General features: G+C 42.7%; 6 protein-coding genes across 8 annotated transcripts; 5 read left to right on the top strand and 1 right to left on the bottom strand.

Annotated features, from left to right (window-relative positions):
• Positions 1 to 248: 248 nt before the first annotated feature.
• On the top strand, positions 249 to 11,032 carry col6a2 (collagen, type VI, alpha 2). 2 transcript variants are annotated; one of them, XM_028428362.1, is made up of 32 exons: positions 249 to 464; positions 2,449 to 2,540; positions 2,658 to 2,758; positions 2,868 to 3,011; positions 3,093 to 3,449; positions 3,534 to 3,554; positions 3,644 to 3,709; positions 3,790 to 3,888; positions 3,981 to 4,007; positions 4,099 to 4,125; positions 4,201 to 4,245; positions 4,338 to 4,391; positions 4,476 to 4,538; positions 4,616 to 4,678; positions 4,785 to 4,838; positions 4,918 to 4,953; positions 5,041 to 5,103; positions 5,234 to 5,296; positions 5,391 to 5,453; positions 5,527 to 5,589; positions 5,666 to 5,716; positions 5,792 to 5,890; positions 5,968 to 6,030; positions 6,129 to 6,164; positions 6,247 to 6,292; positions 6,374 to 6,526; positions 6,597 to 6,691; positions 6,977 to 7,158; positions 7,264 to 7,442; positions 7,536 to 7,574; positions 9,372 to 9,703; positions 10,020 to 10,289. In XM_028428362.1, the coding sequence occupies exons 2-32, from the start codon at positions 2,465 to 2,467 to the stop codon at positions 10,287 to 10,289; spliced, it is 3,030 nt and encodes a 1,009-aa protein (XP_028284163.1). In that variant the 5' UTR covers positions 249 to 464; positions 2,449 to 2,464. The 2 variants fall into 2 exon arrangements, with proteins under 2 accessions (XP_028284163.1, XP_028284164.1); XM_028428363.1 differs by lacking the exon at positions 249 to 464 and having other exon boundaries at positions 2,465 to 2,540; positions 10,020 to 11,032.
• Positions 11,033 to 11,673: 641 nt separating this feature from the next.
• Positions 11,674 to 14,495, top strand: LOC114450079 (D-threo-3-hydroxyaspartate dehydratase). 2 transcript variants are annotated; one of them, XM_028427984.1, is made up of 10 exons: positions 11,674 to 11,803; positions 12,252 to 12,398; positions 12,486 to 12,615; positions 12,745 to 12,895; positions 12,973 to 13,153; positions 13,250 to 13,368; positions 13,476 to 13,602; positions 13,687 to 13,749; positions 13,832 to 13,937; positions 14,021 to 14,495. In XM_028427984.1, exons 2-10 carry the CDS (start codon positions 12,253 to 12,255, stop codon positions 14,108 to 14,110), a joined length of 1,113 nt encoding a protein of 370 aa, XP_028283785.1. In that variant the 5' UTR covers positions 11,674 to 11,803; position 12,252; the 3' UTR covers positions 14,111 to 14,495. The 2 variants fall into 2 exon arrangements, with proteins under 2 accessions (XP_028283785.1, XP_028283786.1); XM_028427985.1 differs by lacking the exon at positions 11,674 to 11,803 and adding an exon at positions 12,086 to 12,124.
• Positions 14,496 to 14,800: 305 nt separating this feature from the next.
• On the top strand, positions 14,801 to 18,593 carry orc2 (origin recognition complex, subunit 2). The gene is made up of 16 exons (XM_028427255.1): positions 14,801 to 14,908; positions 15,119 to 15,190; positions 15,269 to 15,424; positions 15,737 to 15,820; positions 15,920 to 16,006; positions 16,090 to 16,121; positions 16,242 to 16,299; positions 16,384 to 16,694; positions 16,766 to 16,875; positions 16,952 to 17,084; positions 17,163 to 17,259; positions 17,335 to 17,481; positions 17,566 to 17,737; positions 17,824 to 17,885; positions 17,969 to 18,087; positions 18,193 to 18,593. Exons 2-16 carry the CDS (start codon positions 15,121 to 15,123, stop codon positions 18,274 to 18,276), a joined length of 1,722 nt encoding a protein of 573 aa, XP_028283056.1. The 5' UTR covers positions 14,801 to 14,908; positions 15,119 to 15,120; the 3' UTR covers positions 18,277 to 18,593.
• cfap410 (cilia and flagella associated protein 410) lies at positions 18,500 to 20,242 on the bottom strand. The gene is made up of 7 exons (XM_028427256.1): positions 20,039 to 20,242; positions 19,915 to 19,933; positions 19,769 to 19,815; positions 19,450 to 19,679; positions 19,226 to 19,376; positions 19,038 to 19,137; positions 18,500 to 18,953 (listed from the first exon to the last, which is right to left on the bottom strand). Exons 1-7 carry the CDS (start codon positions 20,113 to 20,115, stop codon positions 18,789 to 18,791), a joined length of 789 nt encoding a protein of 262 aa, XP_028283057.1. The 5' UTR covers positions 20,116 to 20,242; the 3' UTR covers positions 18,500 to 18,788.
• A 248-nt stretch (positions 20,243 to 20,490) lies between these two features.
• rpl37a (ribosomal protein L37a) lies at positions 20,491 to 22,225 on the top strand. The gene is made up of 4 exons (XM_028427579.1): positions 20,491 to 20,546; positions 21,250 to 21,378; positions 21,509 to 21,591; positions 22,056 to 22,225. The coding sequence occupies exons 1-4, from the start codon at positions 20,544 to 20,546 to the stop codon at positions 22,117 to 22,119; spliced, it is 279 nt and encodes a 92-aa protein (XP_028283380.1). The 5' UTR covers positions 20,491 to 20,543; the 3' UTR covers positions 22,120 to 22,225.
• Positions 22,226 to 23,479: 1,254 nt separating this feature from the next.
• On the top strand, positions 23,480 to 25,481 carry pecr (peroxisomal trans-2-enoyl-CoA reductase). The gene is made up of 8 exons (XM_028427826.1): positions 23,480 to 23,658; positions 24,042 to 24,175; positions 24,255 to 24,420; positions 24,498 to 24,579; positions 24,663 to 24,759; positions 24,846 to 24,956; positions 25,062 to 25,173; positions 25,249 to 25,481. The coding sequence occupies exons 1-8, from the start codon at positions 23,547 to 23,549 to the stop codon at positions 25,329 to 25,331; spliced, it is 897 nt and encodes a 298-aa protein (XP_028283627.1). The 5' UTR covers positions 23,480 to 23,546; the 3' UTR covers positions 25,332 to 25,481.
• The last annotated feature ends 529 nt before the right edge of the window (positions 25,482 to 26,010 follow it).

Below are 26,010 nucleotides of genomic sequence, written 5' to 3'. Positions count from 1 at the left end.
CCCCAGGGTTGCGCCATGTGTTCCACCGAAGGCCACATCCATAAAAATGGTCACGTCTGTAGTTGCCAAACGGACATTACACTCTGTGGAGTTTAGGGAGAGAGTGTCCAGCTACACTTTAATGGTGCACGGAAGTAGCATTAGGGCAACACGCGCACGCGCGCCCACACGTGCTCCAGCGGAGCCACGGCGCCTCCAAGCGGAGAGCTGTTCGCACTGAGATGCGTCCTTGCGCACAAAGAAGGAGTAGGAGGGATCAGTGCCTGCGCTGGGGCTGAACCGGGACAGGAGGGCGATCGGACAGCTCTGCTGCGGGAAGTAAACGCGCATCCAGGGCTTTATATCCCACTTGTCCTCCCATAGTCCCTATTCTTTCTTTCTCGGCTTTCCTTTCTGTGGAGATGAGGAGTTAATCAACGGAGGATCCGAGGCTTACCAAGTTTTGAAGTTGTAAAGAGGTTCGGGTAAGCTGCGCTTTTACGCACAACATTTGCACAACAATTTGTTGGTCCGTCTCCACATTTCTACCAAGTACTTCTGCCTTTGCTGATTTGTGTTCCTGTTCCACGTTTTCTGCTTTAAAACGCCCTCCGATTAACTAAAATTGAGGATGTTTCTCGGGCGCACCACAGTGTTGTGAGCCAAGTTTGGAGAGAGCTTGCTGCTCGTCTGGATATACACAAACTTTCTTCTGGGCTCTGTCTGTTATCTGTTGTCTATATTGATGTATGGTGTTCACCTGTGCAGTGGTAAAATGCTGTGCTTCCACTCATTCTCGTGGCGCGGACAGAAGTGGGAACATCTGCAGGAGCGACTCCTCCGCAGCTGTCTGTCCGCTAGAGGGAGCCACAGCAAACCGTGTGCTGGGAGGTGTCCCAAGTTTGAAATGACATTAAATCAGTGTGGAAATATCCTTACTATTAGGCTTTATTATTAGGATTTGACTCCAATAGTCTCGAATAGTTTTCCACATATGCTATAACATTGCTATATAAACAGAATGTTATTTAACTGTGAAAAAATGATCATAGCATAGAAATGAGATCAAATTGATTCTTCTTAAGATGACGGCAGCTACTTTCCAGTTGTGAGGGTGCAGACTTTCTGTATGTAGACTGATGGAGTCTCAAGCTGTTGATGAATGTGATGGGAACATGACCGATGTAAAGCTTTTTTACATCACTGTCATGTGGACACAGACCGGTTCCATATTGTGCTCTTCTGTGAACTACAAACCTTAAAGGGTGTTTCTTTTTCCTGCTTGCTTTGGAATGTTGAAGTGACATATACAGCATAAGTCATGTAGCAGTAACAGTGTCACATACAGGCTAAATAAAGCCTGTGCCTCTCTATTCATTTTTCAGACTAACATGAAGAGTTGTTGCTTGTAAGGTGACATTTGTTACTGATGTTTATATGTTTCTTTAATGACATTTTCTGGTGCTGAATTCATATGTTCCAACAGTCACCTTTAGTACAATGATGTCCTTGTTATGTATTCCTCCAGTTCAAAAGCACTTGTTTTAAACCCTAAAAAAAGTTTCTCCAGACTAAAGTTGTCTCAGAGGTCCCACATCCAAAAGGTGCCAGTTGGTTTGCGCTATTATGATTAGCACAAATTTGTTGTGGGAAAAGTTTTACTGGGACCTGCACTTACAATCTTCTCACCAAAGTGCACAGAGTGCATTGGGCCAATGCCCAATTTAATCTGGCCATTACAGCCAGTAAACCCTGCAGGTTTGATGCAAAAGCCCAGAAATCCTCTGGAGGGCAGCAAACTGAGGTGTAGTGAAAAATGTTTGGTTAAAGAAAATCTGAGGCTAATTATACAGCCACATGTTTATGTTTATGCAGTCACTAAAGAACAAAGAATATTTTGACTTTTTATGACTTGAAAGGATGCAGTGTTATGATATGATAATCACTGCCATTTTAACTCTCAGCTTTCACTGGCATGTACAAGTTCAGTTGGTTTTCATCGAGCTTCAGTTTATGTTTGTAATTTAGTACGTTGTTTAAAAAGGTGTCTGTTTTTACACAGAAACTGTAATATTGTAGGAAATCCTGGCACCAGAAATTCATTCTTGTTTTTATTGTTTCCTTTTGTGTCTTTAAATACCATTAGAAGATCCATGAAATCCATCAAAACTGTTATGTAACTGTGTGGCAGCCATTTTGCTCCCTGGGCAATAGTCACACATTTGTTTCTGGGACTCTTAAACTGACACCAGATTCAGCGTCAAGATAAAGAAGTGAGTTTTTTTGTGAGAACTGACAAACCTTAGCTATCAGAGATTCTTATATTCTGTGTCTCCTCTCTCCCCTCTTTGGTTCCTTGATTAGGTTTTAAATCTTTGCATATGTCTGCAGCCTTTTTTATAAGACATTTCCTTGGTTCTTTTGTGTTTGTGTGTTTAATGTGTGTGTGTTGTGTCCTGTGTGTATCAGACAGGAGCAGAGGAAGATGCTGGGCTTACAGGTCATCGGGATCTGTCTTCTTTTTGGAGCCCTGACTCACGGCCAGAAAGTGGAGTGTGGCAGTGAGTGTCATTAAGCTGAACTCTTAAAACGCAAAGTTAACTACCTGATAACTACCTGATAAAACATGTTTTATGATTTTTCATAGAGGTTTGCATTTGTTTGTGTTTGCCCTCTAGAGAAGGAAGAATGCCCCATAGAGGTGTACTTCACCATAGACACATCTGAGACCATCGCCCTGCAGGAGTCGCCCCCTGGATCACTGGTGGAAAGCATCAAGGTTCCTCATTATGTCTCTTACTTAAACCTTATGATGTAAAATAGTGTCCGTAATTCTGAATGGCAACATGTGATGTGGCTGTATAATGTTTTCTGTCTTGTTGCTGTAGCAATTTGCGGAGCAGTTTGCACAGAGTTTGAAGGGTGAGAAAATCAGGGGTGTCGTGCAGATCAACTGGAACATCGGTGGACTGCACTATTCCCAGACACAGGATGTGTTCAGCCCCATTATATCCACTAATGATTTCATCACTGTGAGTGAATTATTTATCACACTTAACATGTAAGTGTTTTTCCGCAAAAAATAATTCATGTCAACTCATTCATGTTTCCAGCGTGTCAGGGGAATCCGTTACCTGGGTAAAGGCACCTACACTGATTGTGCAATCAAAGCCATGACAGCGGAGATGCTGAAGTCGCAGTCCCGAGCTCTCCGTTTTGCTGTGGTTGTCACCGATGGTCATGTGACTGGAAACCCGTGTGGAGGTATTAAGGTGTCATCAGAGGAGGCCCGTGATAAAGGCATCCGGATTTTTGTTGTGGCTGCATCACAGAACATTGAGGAGACTGCACTGAAGGAGATCGCCAACTCTCCAGCCATGGTCTACAGGAGGGATTTCAAGGCTGTGGATCTAAGCCAGGGCAGAGCTGTCATACACACAGAAACTATTGACCGCATCATCAAGACAATGGTAACACACAAACACACACTCACAAATGAAACCAAACCTTAGACTCTGCAGCTCATGGGCTGTTTTTTTTTTGTGTGTCCACAGAAACATTTGGCATATACCGAGGTAAGACACTGATCAGAGAAATATTCAGGATCTGGACCAACCTCCTGCATCATCACTGACTGTCTGTCTTCATGTCCCACCTAACACAGTGTTACAGTGTGTCCTGCCTGGAGACACCAGGACCTTCTGGTGCAAAAGGGCACAGAGGGCAGAAAGTGAGTTTTACACAAACATCACACAAACAAAGCACTTACAGGCCAGTCACTTACATCCTCCTCAAACTCACTGATTGCAGGGAGCCAAAGGAGACAACGGTGACCCAGGACCAAAAGGAGAAAAAGGTCGCCCAGGAGACCCTGGTATTGAGGGTCCCATCGGTCAGCCTGGTATCAAAGTAAGGACAAAGCATAACTTGTAGTATAGTATAGAGTTTCTGTCTGAGGCCATGTATAGTGATGTTTTATTCTCTCTTTTTCCTCTCTGTAGGGAGAACCAGGTCTTAAAGGCGAGAAGGTGAGACATGTTTCTTTTTCTTAAAAGCAATATTCAGGCATTAGATTAATGCTAATAGGCTAATGCTGAACTCTGATCTGTCTGACCACAGGGAGAGATTGGAACTCAGGGGAAAAAGGTAAGTGTTAATAAGTAAAGTAAGTGGGAAGCATTTTGTCTCTGTCCTCTAATTGTCTCTGTTTTTTGTTGTTAGGGTGTGGCTGGAATTCCAGGACGCAACGGGACAGATGGCCAGAAGGTAAAAGAAAATAGAAATTCCTGAAGGTCTCTTATTTTGAAAGGAGGATCTGTCTTTGGATTCTTTTGTAACATAGTTATTTTTGTTTTTAGGGAAAAATTGGGCGGATTGGCGCTCCAGGCTGCAAAGGAGACCCAGGCGACAGAGTACAGTGACACTCCATGCGTTTCGACCTTCATTACATACACTGTGTAGTGGTGCATTTATGGTCTGTGTTTGACGGTCTGCAGGGTCCTGATGGTCACCCTGGAGACGTCGGTGAACGTGGTCTCCCTGGAACTGCTGGAGATAAAGTACCCTTTTTATTTATTGTAACATCCATCACCCAATCCATCCAGCCTGTGGTTAATATCTGCTTGCTTGTCTCTAGGGAGATCCTGGACGCCCTGGAAGATCAGGTCCCTCCGGCCCAGTTGGAGATTCTGGACCAAAAGTAAACAGAAGGATGTCTCTGATTATATTCTCACACAGAGAAGCTCGGTGGTCATGTTTAAATTATTTTGTAGCCAAAAGGCTAAACTCATATGTTTCATCTGCAGGGAGACAGGGGAAGCTCTGGATCACCTGGCAATCCTGGACAGAAAGGAAGCCCAGTAAGCTGCACTGCTACACACAAATACATTCATTCATTCACATGCATCAAGTGGCTTATCAGTGCACTGTGTTTCTTAGGGAACCCCCGGGCGTCCAGGAGGCAAAGGCGAGGCAGTAAGTATGCCTGATTCAAATACAACGAAACAACCTACATGTCTATGCTGTATATTATCTTATGGCTGTCAATCTCTTGTTTTGTAGGGGAGAAGAGGAGACTATGGCCCAAAGGGGTCCCAAGGGCCTGATGGTGGTGCAGGAGAAAAGGTAGACAGGTCATGGACAGAATTTTTTTCAGTTAAACTTATTTACACTTGATTACATTTGTTGTTTCTCTCTGAGTGTCCTTAACATTTTCACCACTAGAGGGCTGAAGGCTGATTGTACTGTGTTTCAGGGTGAAATGGGGCCAGAGGGCTTGAGAGGACTTACAGGTGAATCAGGAAACAAAGGAACAAAGGTAGGAAGAGCTGTGTTCTGCCATTAATTATTATTTTGCCTGCATAAAACCACACAACCAATCTAATATGACAGCTGACCTCAATTTCAAACAGGGAGACAGTGGTTTGCCAGGACCGAGGGGACCCCCAGGGGTGGCAGGAGAGCCAGGGAAAAACGTGAGTTACATTTAAAGTCATATCAAAAATGTACCCTTAAGAGATATCATCCATCTTGCACCATGTATTGTAGGGTACCAGAGGTGACCCTGGTGATGCTGGACCGAGAGGAGAGCCTGGACAGCCTGGACCAAAGGTGTGTAAATGTGTGTTTAAATCGCTGAGAGCACCTTCTTGTTTCTGTGTTAACTGTTGGCTTGGGTTCTACTCAGGGAGATGCTGGAAGACCTGGTTTTAGCTATCCTGGACAAAGAGGAACATCGGTAACATACACATACAACACAATACAACTCTGCATATGTTCCATGGTGCCCATAGCTGAAACAGATATATTACAGGGTGAAAGAGGAGATAAGGGCAATCGAGGACCTCGTGGCGGCAGAGGAGACTGCGGTCAAAAGGGTGAGCCTGGAAACAAAGGACCTTCTGGAGAGCCTGTGAGTAATCTTAACGCTGGATGTGTTTGACCAGTCGATAGAAAGTTGTAGTTATTGAATTTCTTTGTGTGCAACAGGGTGAGCCAGGGCCTCCGGGTGAACCAGGACGAAGAGGACCAAGAGGAGAGCCTGGGCGTGATGTAAGTGCATAAAAATTGCACATGTGCTGAGGTATAGTCCTACATAATAACATAGTGTGGACAAAGGGTGTGATTTTATGTGGTATCTTACTCTGCAGGGAGATCCTGGGCCCGAGGGGGATCCTGGCCTCACTGTAAGAACACTCGATCAGAGGTTTATCCCATCAACAAAGACACACAGAGAATATGATGGATATTTTTTGTCTCTGCTTGCAGGAATGTGATGTCATGAACTATGTCAGAGAGACATGTGGCTGCTGTGGTGAGTTTAGTTACTACTGGTGGTTACTTGATGATCTAAAAACACCCTCAGATCCTTACCCTTCTGCTTTTTCTTCTGCAGACTGTGAGAAGCGCTGCGGGGCCCTGGACCTTGTGTTTGTTATTGACAGCTCAGAGTCTGTGGGTCTCACCAACTTCACCCTGGAGAAGAACTTTGTCATCAACACCATCAACAGGCTTGGATCCTTTGCCAAAGATCCTCAATCTGAGACAGGTAGATATACCTGTGCAACTACAAAACTGCAAAATTACACACATACTAACAGAGTTGCTTGTGATCCCAGGCACCAGGGTGGGAGTGGTTCAGTACAGCCACAATGGAACCTTCCAGGCCATCCGACTCAACGACTCCAAGATCGACTCACTGTCTTCTTTCAAGGTCTCCCTCACACACACAGATGCAGACATCAACTCATTATAAATGTCTTTGATGTTTATTTGTAGCACAGATGTGTCTGCATGTTTCATAATTAATCAAAGCTGATTACTGTACATGTGCTGTCTGTCATCACAATTACATATGTGTGCATGTCTCAGTTCTGACACCACCTCCAAGAAAATGTTCATGTTTGATATTACCCACAAATCCACCTCTCCGTGTTCACCCTCAGTAATGATTCTTTCTGTAACTCTTCATGAAAAATCTAAAATCTAAAATCTTCAGGATGCAGTGAAGAATTTGGAGTGGATCGCAGGAGGAACGTGGACTCCGTCTGCTCTGAAGTACGCCTATGATCACCTGATCAGGGACAGCCGCAGAGCCAAAGCTAATGTCACCGTTGTTGTCATCACTGATGGACGCTTTGACCCCAGAGATGATGACAAGCTGCTCACCTACCTCTGCAGGTGCCATACTAGGGGTCTACTTGACATTAAGGGGTTCATGAAAAACAAAACAAAACATCATCTCACTGTTGTATTTGTTGTTATTTGTTTTGCATTTGTCTTCAGGGATCCTTCTGTTGATGTGAGTGCCATCGGTATTGGAGACATGTTTGAACAGATTGAGGAGAATGAGAGTCTGAAGAGCATCGCATGCCAGAAGGACAACAGGGTTATGGGCATGAGGCGCTTTGCAGACCTCGTGGCAGATGAGTTCATTGACAGGATTGAGCATGTGCTCTGCCCAGGTAAGCTCATACAAACATAATGTGCACTGTGTTTTTCTGACGGACCGTAAGAAGCTATTTTGTTCATTGACATTGTCTCTGTCTTTACCTTAGATCCTTTCATTGTTTGCCCTGAGCTGCCTTGCAAATCAGGTAAGATTTTGAAACATGTAATCTTGCCTTTGTGTGAGATTTTACCTGCTGTTTCAGCATATCAGCCTGCAGAGCCAGTTGTACTTGGGTCAATATGCTCCAAATGAAGATCTTCTCAATCACTGTTTGATAACCTCTGAATGAAGACATTCTTTTGCTGTTTTTAGAACTTTTTCCATTCTTTTTATGTGTAGAAGTTGGCATGAGTAAAACACTTTGTTGAGGGTGGCCAAACAAACAATTCTACTTTCTGACCAGTTTGTTTGGAGCATACTGACGCCATTAAATTATGTAAGGATTTAGACACATTGTGGTCTAACCACTTTTTTACATCTGCTTTGATTTGATGCAATCACAGTCATTATCAAGATCAATCTAACAGCTTAATACAACTCGGTACACCTCCGCCACCATTAATTGGCTATGTTGATGCATCGTCTCTGTGGGACCCCCCTGCCCACAATGTTATTCCGCCCACTTGTTGCAGGAGGGGGCATGGCTGTGGGGCAAACCCCAGGCCCCTGGAAGCCACTGTCTGAGGAAGAGAGCCCCTCGCTGGTCCCTACCTCTTTGGAGGGGGTGGCCAGCCTGCTGAACAGCCTGAGCGAGCAGCAGTATGGGGTTGGTGTGGCAACCATGGCGTACACAGCCCAGAGAGCCAAACTCGCCCAAGGAGAGGACAGGCAGCAGTGGACCCAGCTGTTCATCGACTCCTTCAAATATGTCTATGGAGACATTATTGGAGACCCAGAGAAAGCCATAGGACTATGCTAATGCTAATATACTAACTGTGCTACCTCACCGTTATGGATGCCACTAATAAGCTTACTGCTGGAATAGATTATATTAAAACCGTGAGCATTTATTTAACTGCAGGTGTCATATACACCTGGGCTGATGCAAAAGAATTGCATGACATGAAGCTGGTCCTCTAATAAGCGTGACTGTATATGTTGAACCAAAGTTAATGATGCTAGCACTTCTCTTGGAATATATGTGAATTTACATGTGGTGCTGTTAGTAATATTTACATATCACTTCTTCGTGGAGGAACATTTTTCATTGAAATTGAAAGAAGGATGTCAGTCATTTGTTGGAGGCAGATTTGTCTGTAGAGCCATTCATGTTACTCTTGTACAGTGGCTCTTTGACCAAGCCTCATTTCCACTGTGAATCACAAGCTCGCTGAATCACTCTGATGGCATTTTTTTGCTGTTTTGCACATATCCATGGTTACAGCCTTAACTTTTTTTTTCCATGTGAATGATTCATGTTGGTGAAAGGCTATTGCATGTGGAAACAATCTGGTTTTATTCATACAGTACATATCACAGTTTACTGTATGTGAGTCGGTGTATATTTTGGTAAATTGACTTAGCACTGACATTGAAGGAACTGTTGTATGCCCATGACTGGTGCATGTTTTTCCGCATGTGGCTCTGCCTGTGAAGTAGGATGACTAGAGGAAAATGACCACAGAGTGACTTTAACCAAATTACAGCGTCAGCTCTGTGACTGCAACTTGCCGATGTGAAGAGTGTTTTTTTTCGTCTAAAATGGAATGTACTCTTGTTTTTATATTGTCTCAAGAGAATAAAATGGTAGAGCAAACTAAAACAGTGCTTTCTTAATGAGGCCTGGTCCAAGACAGTCCAAACAGCTGGACTGCAGTCAGCATGTATGGAATTACAGCATGTTACAGTATATTTTTTTGCTGGCTTTGATTGTGGAGCATCTGCTTTCCAGCTGTAGCTCACTGAAGACCTTGTTATTTATGTGTGTGTGTGTCTTCTCCAGAGCCTGCTGTGGCTGGTTGTGTTCAGCGGCCAGTGGATGTGGTGTTCTTGCTGGATGGTTCAGAGAGGATGGGACTGGAGAACCACCGCAGGGCCAAAGAGTTCATCGAGAATGTGGCTCGCCGCCTCATCCTGGCCAGCGGCCCGTCAGATGAGAGGAATGCCCGCTTGGCTCTGCTGCAGTACGGCAGCCCAACGGAACAGAAGGTGGAGTTCCCGCTCACTCATGATCTAACAGTCATCGCAGATTCACTGGCGTCTGTGAACTACATGGATTCCTCTTCAGCTTTGGGCAGCGCCATCATCCATGCTGTCAACAATCTGGTGTTTAAGGTATCACAAATGTGCACTCTTTACACATTTACTTTATCACTTTATCAGTGTTTTGCTCACCAAGCACCAGGTGGTCTCAAAACTCTTAGTCTGGTTCACTCAAACTTGTCATAGTTAGACTATTTGAGGTTAACTGTTGAGCTTTGTGGAGGCTGTTAGGCATGCTAAAACTAACTGTGCCATTGCTGCAGCTTTTATGATATTGGAGTGGTGAACCTGGATAGTATTAGAGTTAAGGATAAATATTACATGTTCAGGAAAAGTTGGTTCAGCTAACATGAAATGTTGAACTGTTTCTTTGCTGCTGTGTTTGTAGAGTGGTGGTCGTGTGTCACGCCGTAATGCTGAAGTGGCATTTGTGTTCATCACTGATGGCATCACAGCCGGTGAGCAGCTGGAGGAGGGTGTTAGTGCAATGAAGAGAGCAGAGGGTGTTCCTACAGTGATCGCCATGGGAACCGATACCGACGAAGAGGTGCTGAAGAAGGTGGCGCTAGGGGACACTTCGGCCATCTTTAGAGGAGTTGATTACTCCACGCTGAACAAGCCCTCGTTCTTTGAGCGCTTTATCCGCTGGATATGCTAGTGAGGAACTGTAATGCTCTACAGCTAGAGGTAGAATCCATAGAAGGACCAGCTCCTCCTGAGTACACGTAAAAAACACACACAGAGGCACCAACCACAGCTCTGTGATCATTATCATAACTGGATGTAAGGCACTGAGATGGCTACATGTTATGGGTGAAAATTCTTTTACAATAGCCACACACACAAACACCCACACACACACACACACACATTCAGTTATGATTTGGTTAATCTTTCAATTTTTTCATCTATGGTCAGCACTTACAGTCAAAGAACCAAAGACAACCCGATTATTGAATGTGTACCAAGCAAATTACAGGCTATGCTTTTGGTTTTGTTTTATTTTTTGTTTTTTTAATATTGATTTTCAGTCTGTGGAAACGTGTCTCTCTCTCTCTCTCTCTCTCTCTCTCACACACACACACACACACACACACAAAGTCAGTATTTACATTAAAGGTGCTACAGTAGAAAAATAGGACAAAGCCATCTTTTTTACATCATGTTATGCTGTAATTACTGTAGTTTGTTCAGGGCATAAATATATCTAGACATGTCTCTTCCAGGGAAAAACACACACACAAATCTCCTACACACTTAACACTTGTGCATTTGTGTTCACACTCGGGCACACACACACATATATGTTGTTTTTGACTCACAAACCAACAAAAATTTGAAAGAACTAAATCTGTAAAAATTCCAAATGTCCAAATAAAGCCTTATGTTGTGACCCCAACACATGTGGTATTTTTGGGCTGTGTTCATTTATCTTCTTCTTATTAAACCAATGTAACAGGAGTGTGGAAGTGTCTCAAGATGAGAGAAGGAAAACATCACCGGTATTCATGCATGCACCACATTATACATTTTCCATGGCTGAAGTGTAATCTTTATTTTCCATTTGGAAGTTTCTCTGTTTTACACTCTGCTGGACAGAAATTCATCTAAAAAAACAACAGTAAGTTATTTAATTATCAATTATTTATATACTTTGTAATTAGCAGGAAAATAGCCATCTATGGCCAGCTATATATTGGGAGTTTTCTGAAGCCTACAGTCAGTGACATGCTTTTGTTCTATATTAATTTCAGAAATCAGCAAAATCCCTAAATCCTAATTTAATGACAAGCTTTCAAATGGAATAAGTTACCAGAAATAAACTCCTATTTAACAAAATGAGTCAAACCATGTTTCTAGTAATGAACATAATCCCCAATGTTTCCCATTTTTCCCCTAAACAATTTAATATTTATTGGTTTTTCATATTAACACGTTTGGAATCCAACGAGGTAGCTCAATGTAGCGCTTGTTTATGTAGATAAAGAAAAAGCATTGCGTACTGTAAATGGACAGACAGACAGACAGACAGACAGGCGGGTGGGGATAGTTGCAGCCGGGTGCAGCTCTGCTCGCTGCGTGATGATGTTTGTCCATTCGAGGACACCGTAGTAATGTGACCACAGTAACTTCTTAGGCTCATACATCGGCGAGAATCGCTGCCTCTAAAAGGTAAAATGTGGCCTTTGCTTTCTTTGTCTTTTGTTGTTTGCATAGTTAGATGTACTATCTTTACGCACATTTTGCGTTACCCTTTGTGTGACAACATGGCTACAGTTAATTATGCCTTCCAATATAGAAAAGATAAGTTAATATATGCTGATAATATTGTGTGGTTTGTATCGTGCAAAAAATCAGTTATGTGGGCTGTAGTCTGATGGGTCATGCAGTGGGTATTTCGAGCTGTTCAAAGTTCAGACATTTAAACCTTTAGTAAAGTTCAAAGGTCTTTTACATTACATAAGCTGCGCTGTTGCAGGACTACACACATTTGTATATATGCATGTAGCTAAGTTTATTGGTTGTTACCATGATAATAGTGAGATGAAATGGTGTGTGAGTCAGTTATGCAGAAGAATTTAATTGCGTTACTTGTCTTTGTGTGTGTGTGTTCTCTCAGCATGGAGGGGGAGCCGCTGTCAGTCCTGTGTACCCCTGCTTTGGTGGTGGACCTGGACAAAGTGAAGAGAAATGCCCAGAGGATGATTGAACGCTGTCAGAAATTGGGAGTCCAGCTTCGTCCACACATGAAGACCCACAAAACCCTGTATGGATCCACACACACACACATATGTACACATGCCTCCAGGTCAAGATACTAAAGGAGTCTGTGTGTCTGTGTGTGTGTGTCCAGTGAGTGTGCTGACATAATGACGGGGGGATCGCGGAGGTGCATAGTGGTTTCCACACTGGCTGAGGCCTCTTTCTATGCCGACCATGGATTTGATGACATCCTCTATGCATACTCACTTCCCTTTGATAAGGTGCTCACACTGATGTTTTGTCTTTTTCTCTTTTATCCTTTGTACAACCATGCTTGTCATTATGACTCGACATCCTCCGAGTATATATATATATATATATATATATAGTATATGTGTTTGTGTGTTTAGGTAGAGCGCTGTGCAGCCCTGTCAGAGAGACTGGATCTCTTCCAAGTTTTACTGGATCATCCTGATTCTCTGGAGCAGCTCAGAAAGAGGCCGCTCAAAGATGGTCGGCAGTGGCACGTTTGGCTGAAACTGGACTGTGGCAATGGAAGAGGTGATGCAGGAACAAGAAGCCCGCCTGACTGTAAGGCTGTGGGCTGCAACTGACTGTGTGTTTGCTCTTTGTCTCAGCCGGCGTCCTGCACTCAGAGCCTGAGGCGCTCCAAATGGCTGAAGCAATAGCTAAGACTGAGGGTGTGGAGCTAACAGGAGTGTACGCTCATTGCGGTAACACCTATAACTGCAGAGGAGAGGAGCAAATACAGGCTGTTGCCCAGGAAACCACCAGCCTTACTCTGCAGTTCATGGAAAAGTGAGACACCATGTGTCCTATCACATAGACGATCAGGTCAAATCTCTTTATTTTGGTTTTTAATTCATCTATAAATCTATCTATCTGTTTTTTAAGACTGAAAACTGCTGGGATCACCTGTAAGTCCAGCATCGGCTCCACCCCTTCCTGTAGTCATCCAGTCAAAGACATGACACAGCTGAGCGAGGTGCATCCTGGAAACTATGTCTTCTATGGTGTGTGAATGTAGATATATTTGTGTAGTCTTCTGAGTAAATTTTGATAAGAAAATAAATGAAATCACCACTAATGTTTTTTTTAATATATTCTTGGTGGATTTTAGATGTGCAGCAGTCCATGATTGGGTCATGCTCTTTGGAGGATGTCGCAGTGAGGGTTTTGACCAGAGTCATAGGACACTGTCCCCACAGGAACCAGCTCCTGATTGACTGCGGATGGTGTGGACTCAGGTATTTTCATTTTAAAAATCACCACTGCATTACGGCACTGTTGTGTATTGATTGATCACTGTTAACTTGTCTCCTGCGTCTCAGTTTGGACGGAGCTGGAAAACTTCCCACTGGATATGCTGTGATTGAAGGGCACCCAAACCTCAAGTAATGTATTTATACTGTCTCCTCTTTTCTCAGTGTTGATTTAAGTTGGACTACAGATTTGATGAGATGTTTTTTCCTCCAGGTTGTTGTCTATGACCCAGGAGCATGGACGAGTCGAGCCTATTTCAGGGCCACTGGACTACAGCAAATACCCGCTGGGCTCTCTGCTCACTCTGATCCCTTACCATGTCAGTACAATTCCATGTGGAGTAAAGCTTTGAGTTTGTTGTGTTGCTGTCTTCTTGTCTCACATTTTTCTTTACTCCTACAGTCATGTGCGACAGCAGCGATGCATCCTGTATACCATGTGCACTCTGAGGGTCGTCTGCTGGGGAAGTGGACTCCCACTCGCGGGTGGTGAACAGCTGAAAAGATCATTTTGTTAGAACATGAAATAAACAGTACGAGAGGACTTCTCGGGTTCTGTTAGGCATCATTCCAAAGTTTGTAGACTTGGTCAATAATACAATAAAACATTGTGCAAAAAACACTTTTATCTGCACCTTTTCGTTTTAATGATGAATTTTAAATGTTTGTTCTGATCCATGTTTTAGCTGTGCACCTCTGTATTCTGTAAAGCACTTTGAAATGCCCGGTGTATGAATAGTGCTATTAGAAATAAAGCTGCCTCACCGCACCCCAGTGCGGTCTATTCATCATTTCATCAATGTCATCTTGTATACAAAGGGCTTCATTCATTGTTTTGTGTACAGTGCTGTCAAAACTTTATTGTCTATGTTAAATAAACTGCCAACCAAATTAAGAGACTAAAAGAGAAATTTATTTTTTTGCACTTTCTCCTCTGTAATGTTTTCATTTTAAGATAAAGGCTCACACGTTAAAAACACATACACACACTGTTAAAATAAATATAATTACTATCATCCAATATTAGTATTACATTTTTTCTTATATTCTTAAATCAGTAAATGAACATGTATCGAACAGTTTGACACTTCCTGCAATCTGAAGTGCATCTTGGGAAATGTGGTTTTTAAACACTCCAGCGTTTCTATTGGTCGCGCCTTGACCTTTCACTTGTCACGTGGTTTAAAAACTTCAGCAGGACGGCGCGGGAACTCGTCGCACAGTCACAGTGCGGAGCTCTCAGTTTATGAAAGATTTGTTTACGTTTCACGGGCTACACTGACATTAGCAGGTAGGTCACCTCACTTTAGAGGCACTTCGTTCCTCTTTGCGTTGTCTGTTATAGACAAACATGTCACACTACACTGTGACACAGCCAGCTAACGTGACTCATTTAATGGCTTACAGAGTAAATAAATAGGAACTGTATGTCTAAAGTGAACCCTCTCGTGTTTTAGCTGTTAGCTTTTAGCTCGCCACTGTATATTGTGTTGCTCTTTAGTAATGAGTGTGCTGGAGGTGAAGTTCATCGGGGATGGAGACGTTGTGGAGCACATCGTGGACAAACAGGAGGGTATGAAGGCCTCAGATGAACTGAATTATGATGATTGTTTTATGGACTGTTTAACTAATGGTGCTGTGACTTAATAAGGTATGCAGAGCAGCGGGGGCTCTGTTCAGAAGATGGTTACATTTAAGAAGTCTGCTGGACGAAAAGGATGCAGTGAGGATGAACAGGATGGGGATGAAAACGGAGTCAGTAATGAACAGAATTACATCCAAGCTTTAGGAGCAGACACTACAGAAGGTGAGTGGTTGATTAGCTACTGGTCCCTACTGGTCCCTAAGTCTATAAAATATGGTTTTCTATCAGGGATTGCATTACAGTATTCCCATTTGCAGTGGCATCTCTCACTCCTTAAGATTGCCCTCATCAGCTTCCTCAGGGTATTTTTTCAGTCTGTTATGAATATGGTACTTTGTGCACAATCTATCTCAGATAGCTTGTCCATTCTGTATCTTAAAATACATTTTGCAGCGTCATAAAATAGTTTGATGTGAGTAAACACAACGTGTACAATGTGCTTCATTTCATGGCTTTTTTGTGTCTCTACAAAAGATGAAGATGGTATGTCAAGAGTGGCTGGATCCTCCATATTCACTTTCCAGAAAGCCAAGCGCAGCCACAGCATGGCCCAGACTGGTGAGGGCATCCAGTCTCTTGTTATTCACAAACTTTATTGCATTGTGTATTATCAGCCCGACAGATCAATATTCATTCACTTTCTCATACTGTGCACAGCAAGCGAGTTGGCTCGGACCCCTGGAAAAAATGTGAGCTTCACCACACCAATTGTTGAACCCGCAACTCCCACTCGAACCGGACGCAGTGAGTGCAGCACCTGCTGTGTCCATTTTTGTGACATTTATATTCTTTATCCATTGTCATACTTTTTTGTCATCTATGTTTAGACCACAGAGGAGAAAGCAGGACACCACAGAGGGTGAGACAAAAACAAAATTGCCAGACTTCTTTAAAAATGTTCCGAATTTTCAACCCTTTTTGCAAAACTGTGAGTATGAATAGTCTCAACATACCTATTGTTTTTTTTTTTATATAACAGCGCAAAAAGGTCCAGTTTGTCTCAACAACACCACACAGACTCAGGAAGAGAATGACAAGTGAGTCCAACACCTAATGTTAAAATGGCTACATGGCAGATAAATTTGATGTTAGCAATAAGCTAATAATGTTTAATATTTCAGCTCCCAGTCTCCGCTCGGACAGCGACAGTGAACTGTCGCCTTCTGATTCTGGAGAGGAGGAGGATGAAGATGGGCTGGAGGAAGAGCAGAAAGCAAAGAAAGAGAACAAGGAGAACATAAAGAACCCAAGAACCCCTAGTAAAGGTTTATCTGCAGCTCTGTACAAGACACCTGCCAAGAAGAGCAAGAGCACTCCTGAACCTCTGAACCAGCCAAGTATGACCGAGGAGTACTTTGAGGCTCACAGCAGCTCAAAGGTCTTAACATCAGACCGCACCCTGGAGCGTTCACACACCCCGAAGCTTGACAGGGTAAGTTTATATCAGGAACTATTGTAAGTGTAGTGAATTTTTTCGCTAACAGGCTTTGTTTTTTTTTCTAGGAGACTTTGGTCCGGCTTTTGGAAGGAAAGCTGTCCTGTTATTCGAAAGAGATCCAGCAGCTGCACAATAAACACCAAAAGCACTTTAGCAAATGGATGCTACAGTTACAGTAAGTGTGTTGTGTTTACTTGCTTACATTTTCTTAATGTGTGAATGTTGCCACAAAAAAGTGTTTCTGTGAGTAGGTTGGGCTTCAGTGTGCTGGTCTATGGTTTGGGCAGCAAAAAAGCTCTGTTGGAGGACTTCCGGTTGTCCCATTTGTCCCAAGAAATCCACCTTGTGATCAATGGATTTTTCCCTTCCATCACTCTTAAATCGGTCAGTATTCACAGAAAAACAAACGGCAATGTAACTCAAAAATTCCTCATTTAAGACAACACTGCTCTTTTATTACAGATACTTAATGCTCTGACATGTGAGGTTCTGGAGCATCAGGGAAGTTTCCGGACACCCTCAGACCAGATTCAGTTCATTAGTCAGACCCTCAAAGACAGTAGGTGGACCTGTGCATTGTCTCTGTCTTAATCTTGGAATCCTGCGTTTATTAATTTGTACCATGTCCTCCCAGGCCCAGATCTACATATTTATTTGCTCATCCATAATATTGACGGACCAATGCTGCGAGGAGAGAAGACCCAGAGTGCACTGGGCCAGCTGGCAGCCCTGCCTAACCTGCACATGGTGGCTTCTTTAGACCACATCAATGCTCCTCTGGGTGGGTGTTTGAGTGCATTTGTGCTGCAGGGATTAGTATATTGAAATGTGTCTCTGTAGCTAAACGTTTCCTTTGTGTCCCCAGTGTGGGACCAGTTCAAGCAGAGCCAGTTTAACTGGCTTTGGTGGGAGTGTGTGACGTTCCAGCACTACGCCGAGGAGACGTCTTATGAAAACTCTCTGCTGGTGCAGCAGACTGGTGCTCTCGCTCTGTCCTCCCTCACACATGTGCTCCGCAGCTTGACACCCAATGCAAGGTACCCTGTGCAGCTCAGTATAAATAAGTGTCAGAGCTGTTGGGACTCAGTCACATTTTAACAGCTGTGTCCTTTTCATTCTGCAGAGGAATCTTTAAGCTGCTGGTAAAATTCCAGCTGGAAAACAAAGACAATCCATCATACACAGGTGCACACATATTTACTGATTTTTTTTTTTTTCATGCCATTGAATTGTAGTACAGTTGTAACCACTGTCTGTGTTCTGTGCAGGACTGTCATTCCAAGATTTCTACCAGCGTTGTCGAGAAGCCTTCTTGGTGAACTCTGACCTCACACTGAGAACTCAGCTGACTGAGTTCAGAGACCACAAACTGATACGCACACGCAAGGTGAGATTTTGTTTTGTAATCCCTAACTCTCATCATCAAACTACTCATTTTCATGCTGTAACACTCTGCATCACTTGCATTTCCTTTTTTGACATGATGCTGCAGGGTGCAGATGGAGTGGAGTGCCTGACCGTTGCCGTGGATGCAAGCACGCTGATGGATTTCCTGGAGAACGAGGAGGATAACTGAGAAGACTTCAGACTTCCCTCACTCGTACTTCATGAACTGACTTCTTCAGCAGAAATTTGAGTTGAATCGGTCTCTGATATCATAACCCAGCCTACAGCCTCTACAGTTTTAATGTGATTTCAGGTGAAATGTTTTGACTCACAGCCTCTGTCGCTCTGTCATTTTCTCTGTGTTTTGATAAATACATGTTTACAGCTCACAGCTGTATAATGAAAAGCAGCACTTAAGAGTTGACGTATTGCTGTTTGCTTTATTTTATTACAGAAATAGATTTAGATTTAGCAAAACATAAATTATTTTGTTCTTCCAAGGTGGGCAGGCATGCAGCTAGTAAAAAAAAGCAAGGGAAACAACTGAGTGCTCAACCAAAATAACAAAACAAGGCAGTGAGTTTGAATCACATGGCAAGCATGTAGCAGGCAAACGGTAACATGATGAAATGGGGATCCTGAGGTTTGGGTTAGGCATGGATAGTAGTGACATTTAGCCCTGAAAGCATGCGATGAAACATGTTACTGTTGAATGTCAGCAGTCATCTGTCTTGGCTGTGACTCTTTCAGTGTTTCTGAGTCAAGTGTGTACATCTGGAGTCTGTTCTGTGTGGCTGTGTGAACAACATGAAGGTCCTCCTCATCCAAATCCTGCAGCAGCAACAGAACTGCATCGAGAGTGTGTGTCTGAAAAGGTAGTTAGACAGTAATTAATTGCCATTTATGAATAAAAATGTTTCAGGTTGAGAGACGACAGAAGAGAGGTGATACCTTCCTCATTGTTGGTTTAGTTTCTCTTTTAGATGGAGAAGAAGGAGAGGAGAACTTTTCTCTGGAAAGTGGCTTCATTCCCAACTCTTCTCTGATTTTGCTACAAGAAAAATGTTGTTAATGTCTGCATTGATTTGAATTATGTTCAGTCAAGTGTCTGATGTTTTGTTTAGGCCTAAAAGACCTACTTGGTCTCCTCCATGTTGTAGTTAAGCAGGTCATTCTCTGTCTCTGTATCTGGAAGTCCATTGTTTGAAAATTGGTTCTGGATGCTAGCTGGCGGTGTGGTGACCTCCTCCCCCTCAGTGACAGCCAGTGCAATCTCATCCTCTGTCACTACTGCACACACAAATCATTGTAGGTGGAGAAAATAAATAAGTGCTTCTGTGGTCAAACACCACATCACTCTCACCTTGGTTATCGAGTTTCTGGAGGTGAGGCAGGCAGCGCAGCACAGTGAGCCGATACTGGCTGAAATCAGTTCCGCAACAGGGGTTCTCTGCCAACCAGAGCACTCTGAGACGTGTCAAAGGACGCAGATGAGAAAGCTCAGAGAGGGACGGAATCATGTTCTTCCTCAGGTACAGCTCACTCAGACACAGGCAAGTCGACAGAGAGGAGAGGGATGTGATGCTGTTGGCACTGCAGGGGGTGAAATGGAAGAACATCACAGTCAGAATATAAATTAATGACAACATAATGTCAGTATAGAGGGGCAGGAAAAGACCAACCTCAGTGTCAGCAATTCAATGTTTGGCATCTGAGTGAAGATAGAAATCTAAAAAAGAGAAGTTCATACAGCTTAAATAAAGCAACAAAGACATGAATAGCGAATAAAGTGTCGGCCAACTATGACCTGTATTATCTGCCTACTCACGTCAGTCAGATTGCATCCCCTGCAACAACAAAATGTAACGTTACTACACAGCCAAGACCCACGCAAGTCCACTTCTACGATCATAAACTAACAAGGATAGCGAAGCTAAAATGTAAGCTCTTACCAGCAGTTTAGTTTCTTCACGCTTTCCAAATCGGAGGCCTTAGCCTTGGCGAGAACCAGTTTCCGTGTTAGCTTCATAGCAACTCATTGAATCGTTACTTGTAACGATTAGATTAATGTTTAAAGCACGATACATTCATAAACTACAAAGCACATCACGGCAAGCTAAATAGGCAAACACTTCCACCAGCAATGTTGTCATTCAGCACACAGACACGCATGCGCAATGTCCAGGGAGCGTCCTTAGTTACAAGCTCGTTTGTTTCCTTTGTTTGTCCATTGAGCCTGTGGTGTTGCGAATTATTTGTTAGATTTAGCAATTAATTAAAAAACAACTATATAAGTGTCTTGTTGTTGAGATTAACAGTTAAGAGCAGTTTTATTTTCGACCTAACATAATCTGTATTTGTAAAAACTCAAAGTCCCACAATGCAGCGTGAGCGACTGAGTAAATCGCGCTTGCGCGCTACGCAATCCCTCTTTGGACCTACGTCTCCACTGAAAAGATGGTGAGCTAGATCTGTCCCCTTCATAATCCGTGTCAATCTAACAGTTTCCGTGCTATCAATGATAGAATAACATATTCCGAGGCTTTATGGTGGCATTATTGTTCATCTTCGAGCTTTATTTGTGTTCCTTTGGGAAATGTATAAGCAGATTAAACGATGTTTTCATCTCCGCTTCAGTCAGTAATGGCTGCCACCATGATTGTTCTCCCTTAGCCAAAGTACCGGGCGGGCTTGTCATGTTAGCTTTTGCTGGTGGTTACATTTTATTTTTTGCACATCTGTAGAAGACCTGCAGTTGAAATAAATCGGAGTGTACTTGTTTATGTGTCACACTTTCCTCTGCTGCATTTTAACCTTCATGGAGTTGGTTCAAGCTAGCGGTGGCTAGCTTGGTGTGAGGAAGCCGGGCTGGCTAGTTTCTGTAGGGGTGACAGTAGTTTATTCTCAGTTGTTCTGATGTTTTCAGCGTAATGTGTTGTTAGCGTTAATATTGTGCGTTTACACTGTCATTTAAAATGACTGCTCAGAGGAACATTTGCCACTATCAGTATAATATATGTTACCATCGTACACTAATCAGGACCGAAGGAACAGTAGTCTCGGAAACTGCAGGTCATGTCAGGCTTGTCAGGCATTGATAAAATATGGCAAATGTAAATTGCTTGTAACCGGTCTGTTTTGTGTGTTGTCTTGTCATCTGCAGGCCAAGCGCACGAAGAAGGTGGGGATCGTTGGTAAATATGGCACGCGTTATGGCGCGTCGCTGAGGAAGATGGTGAAGAAAATTGAAATCTCCCAGCATGCTAAATACACCTGCTCATTCTGTGGCAAGGTAAGAACAGCCTTAAGAATCATCACAAGACTACTGCAGAAAGAGGCGTCTGTGAATGTGCTGAAATTGTAGTGTTGTGATGTTTTCTTGGTCTTTCAGATGTTGCTCATGTACTAAATTTGTTTTGTAGACCAAGATGAAGAGGAGGGCTGTTGGTATCTGGCACTGTGGGTCTTGCATGAAAACAGTGGCTGGAGGTGCCTGGACTTACAAGTAAGTATGAACTACTGCCAGTAGCCGTCTTTTGGCTGTAATATAGTGGACTGCTCCATAGGCACTCCTGCTTTGTTGTATTGTTAGTGCTATAAATAGGCTACTTGTCCAAGACCGTTTGCTGTCAACATCACTATTACTTTCAGAGCCTAACATTGGTTAATATTAAACATGAAAGATTGTTTTGGAACATGTTTTGTTGTATATTTCATGGCCTTGTCATGAACTTTTCAGCCATGTTTTTCATTTTAAAAACTGAAGCAAAACATGGTCTTTAATGAGATTTAATTTCCTTTCAGAACACTTATAATCTAAAAAAAATCACATCTGTAAATGAATGAAATGTTTGTTTGTGGAACAAGATGTGGTTTTAATCATGAGAAATGTAAACCCTAAAAGGTCATCTGAGGTGATTTATTATTCAGACTTTGTCTTCATAAGTAATGATCTGTTTTTTCTTGCAGCACAACGTCCGCTGTCACAGTCAAGTCCGCCATCAGGAGGCTGAAGGAGTTGAAGGACCAGTAAACCAGTGATCGTAATCACTGGTTGGATTTGGGACTTTGTTTTCTATAATTTAACCAACCTGCACATGGCCTCAACATCCAAAAATAAAGCGGTCTGGATTGGAGAACTTTGTGTCTTTATATATTTGTTCTAAGGCTCTGCTCCTAGCCCTTCGTGGAAGTAAATAAAATGATAAAAGGGCAGTAGAGCTGACCCTGATGCCAATATTAGTACATCACTCGGCACATGTTATCAGGGGTTTTTATAAAGCTCTCTCATGAGCTTTATTGGATGTGCATGTTCTTACAGTAAAACTGGATAAGGTAAAAGATGTGTGCCTTAAGGTTCAACAAGGCAACACTTGTGTTAGTTTAAAATGTCATTGGGTTAACACTTGATGGGAGCTCAAAGTCTGTGCTTATGGATTTCCTCTGATAAAACTTGGAAGAACCTAACCCTTGCTTCCATCACCTAGTTTACTTGCACCTATAGATGCCTGGAACTAGTCCTGTTTTTATTTGATATAATTAAGATGCTCAACAACTGAGCTGACTCGTGTTGATATTTTGACACAAGTGCAGACTAAGCATTATACCATCTTTTTGCGTGAGTCGGAGGGGAAAACGTTAGGAGTCCACTGAACTGTCTAACCACAGTTTGTGGATATCATGGGGCACCACTCTGAAACCTCTGCTTTAGAAGGGGGCAGTTCTTATGTATTTTGTGGAGTGTTTGTGAATATCAGAAACTAATACTGTATTAATCCCAGGGGAATACGGACTTAGTGGACCATGAACCTTAATTGGTACTTTTGTCTTTTTGCTATACGACACCAAGAAGAAACCTAGCTGTAATAGTTGTATGTGGATTAGTTATTGGAGGACAAAATTGTTTACCTCCAGATCATATAGTACACATAACTCCCTACACATCTACTTCATTTCAAATGCTATGAGGTTATTTAGATTAAATAATTTAACTGGACTAAATCTCATAAAAACAAGTAGTCTCCTAAAACCTCACAATCTGTTTATTCAGGTGTTTTGCTGCTGGTGTATTGCAACATCTTCAACTAACTCCAACCTGTCCAGTCGCTTTGCTTCAAGCTCTTGAATAAAAAAGACATGGATGACTGACAATCTTCAACACATGACCTAACAAGTCCACGAGGACTATACTTAATCAGCAGAAAATGCAGGTGTACTATTAAAGTAAACCTCAAGGTTTACTTTTGAATCGAATAGAATGGATTCTATTCGATAGAATATATAATATATTCTATTCTATAGAATGTATTCTACTCTATTGTATTCTATTCTAAAGTAAACGAAGATGACAGTGGCGTAGCATGCTGCTACTTCCAGAAGAGGGCGCTGTTTGCGCTGCGTCACCATCATACAGCGTACGGTTACCTTCCTGGTCTCATAGAGTAAAGTCAAGAAACAAGTATGGCGACGTCCAGTGTGTTCAGACCGGGCTTGTTCAATCAGAAAGTTGCAATAGTAACGGGTGGAGGTACCGGGATCGGGAAAGCTATCTCAGAGGAGCTGCTGGAGCTGGGTGAGTAAAGCGCTGTGACCCGAACCGTGAGACTGTTATTGCACAAGTAGAAAGCACAGAACAACAGCTGAGTGAACTTCGACACAGATGCAGCTGTGTGTGTGTGTGTGTGTGTGTTCAACCCTGACTGTGAATGTCTGTTTTTACTGTGAGGGCAGTATGTCTGGTTCAGATTCAAGTTTATCAAATGATGCGTGATGAAACAGAACATTTAATAGCAGCATAGAGCAGTCATATTCATATGAGAAACCATTATATGAAGGCTCATGTCTAACAATTCCATCACCAAATGAGTACTTGTGAGTCAGTAGGTCCTCTGTTGTTCATATAATAACATTTCAGTGTCAGTTTAATCATTGCTGGCTGCTCTGCTTTGCCTTCAGGCTGCAATGTTGTGATCTCCAGCAGGAAGGCTGATAGGCTGGAGGCAGCAGCTCAGCAGATGACACAGAAAATCCCCCCCTCCAGTCCTGCAAGTGTCACTCCTCTACCGTGTAACATCCGCAATGAGGATGAGGTGAGCACATGCTGAAGCTGCTGCTTTTGTGTTGTTTATGCATGAGTTCATCTTACATTTTGATTTCCTCTCACACCAGGTGAAAGCTCTTGTCTCATCTGTGCTGAAAAAGTATGGGCGGATAGACTTTCTGGTCAATAATGGAGGAGGTCAGTTCACCAGCCCGACCGAGCACATGTCCCTGAAAGGCTGGAAGGCTGTAGTAGACACCAACCTGAACGGAACATTTAACTGCTGCAAGGAGGGTAAGCTGCACACTGTTGTTTAATTCTCTTAATGTGTAATCTGTCAGTGTGGCTGCTACAGTTCTCTCTTCTCACAGTCTACTCTGCATGGATGAAGGAGCATGGAGGCGTCATCATCAATATCATCGCTGACATGTGGAAAGGCTTCCCAGGCATGGCGTAAGAACCACCTGCTTTCAAACACACACACCTACAAGTGTGCACCCTTTTCCCTTCAGCATTGTGTCTCCTCTGCCTGACAGCCACACAGGAGCAGCCAGGGCAGGAGTGGACAACTTAACCAAGAGTCTCGCCATCGAATGGGCCACTTCAGGTGTCCGAGTCAATGCTGTGGCACCCGTATGTTGGAGTCCTGACTCAGTCGGTTTTCAGATTATTGATGATGAATTAATTTTGTGTGTGTGCGTGTGTTTGCTTTGTTGCAGGGTACAATCTTTTCCAAAACTGCGATGGAGAACTATAAAGACTTAGGACCACACCTTTTCAGGAGGTCTGTTCCTTCTACTCCTGCAAAGAGACCTGGAGTGCCAGAAGAGGTGTGAGATATTTAAACACTTCATTACACACAGTATGAGTCTGGACAGAATGTAAACTCCTTCATGGACTACAACTCTGTTATATTATTGTGTTTGTTTCTTCAGGTCTCGTCAGCAGTCTGTTTCCTGCTCTCTCCTGCTGCCTCCTACATCTCTGGCGCCACACTGAAGGTCGATGCAGGCCAAAGTCTGTACCACTCCATGTGGGAGATACCAGGTATGTACACCTCCCTGTTGCACTGTTGTCTTTATGCAAAACACAGTGTACTAACTCATGTAATTGTGTCTCCAGACCACAGTGCATGGCCAGAGGCTCCAGAAGGGGAGAACCTGGATGCTCTGAAGGAACTGCTCAACCCACAAAGCAAACTCTAAATTATGTTTGTTGTATAAAGAGTAAAAAAGTCGTCATCATGGACACACTAAACCAAAGTGGCCTGGTTATAAGGTATATATATATATATATATATAGAGAGAGAGTGTGATTAGTTATGAAAATTCTGAAAATAAATGAATGTATTTGTATTATGTAGTTCTCCTTTCAGCCTCTGTGTTATTATGTCTGTGGGTACAGAAAGAGTTTTTAATACATTGCTACATATTCTTTACAAGTGTAGATGAAAAAGACAGAAACAGTTACAAAACATCAATTATAAATCAGGTGGATGATTGTGTTTTTAACTTTTAGGAAAAAGGAACACTTCTCCAAGTATGCAACATTTCTCCAAATGTAACAACAGAACATACTTGTCTAATGGAGCGATGCCTTACACTGATGATAACTGTGTTTGTGTATTATGAAACATATATTTGTCACTATAAATGTATGCTTTGATGATTGCCTTTTGATAAATAATTAAATAAGTATAACAAATATTTTGTGGTAAATAAATGATTTTTCTTTGCAAGCAAAGCTCCCTTCAAAATATCTATTGATAGTGATCTAACACAGCTATTAGAAACACCATGGATATTTAGAATGGATGTATACATGCGTAATAGAAAATAGTTAATAATAATTTTTATTGTGCAGAAACAACGCTTGCCTTAAGAC

The sequence above is a fragment of the Parambassis ranga genome, chromosome 17 (genome assembly GCF_900634625.1).
Source record: "Parambassis ranga chromosome 17, fParRan2.1, whole genome shotgun sequence".
NCBI lineage: Eukaryota > Metazoa > Chordata > Actinopteri > Ambassidae > Parambassis > Parambassis ranga.
Note: the sequence above shows the minus strand (reverse complement) of the source record. Positions and strands in the feature narration are given on the sequence as shown.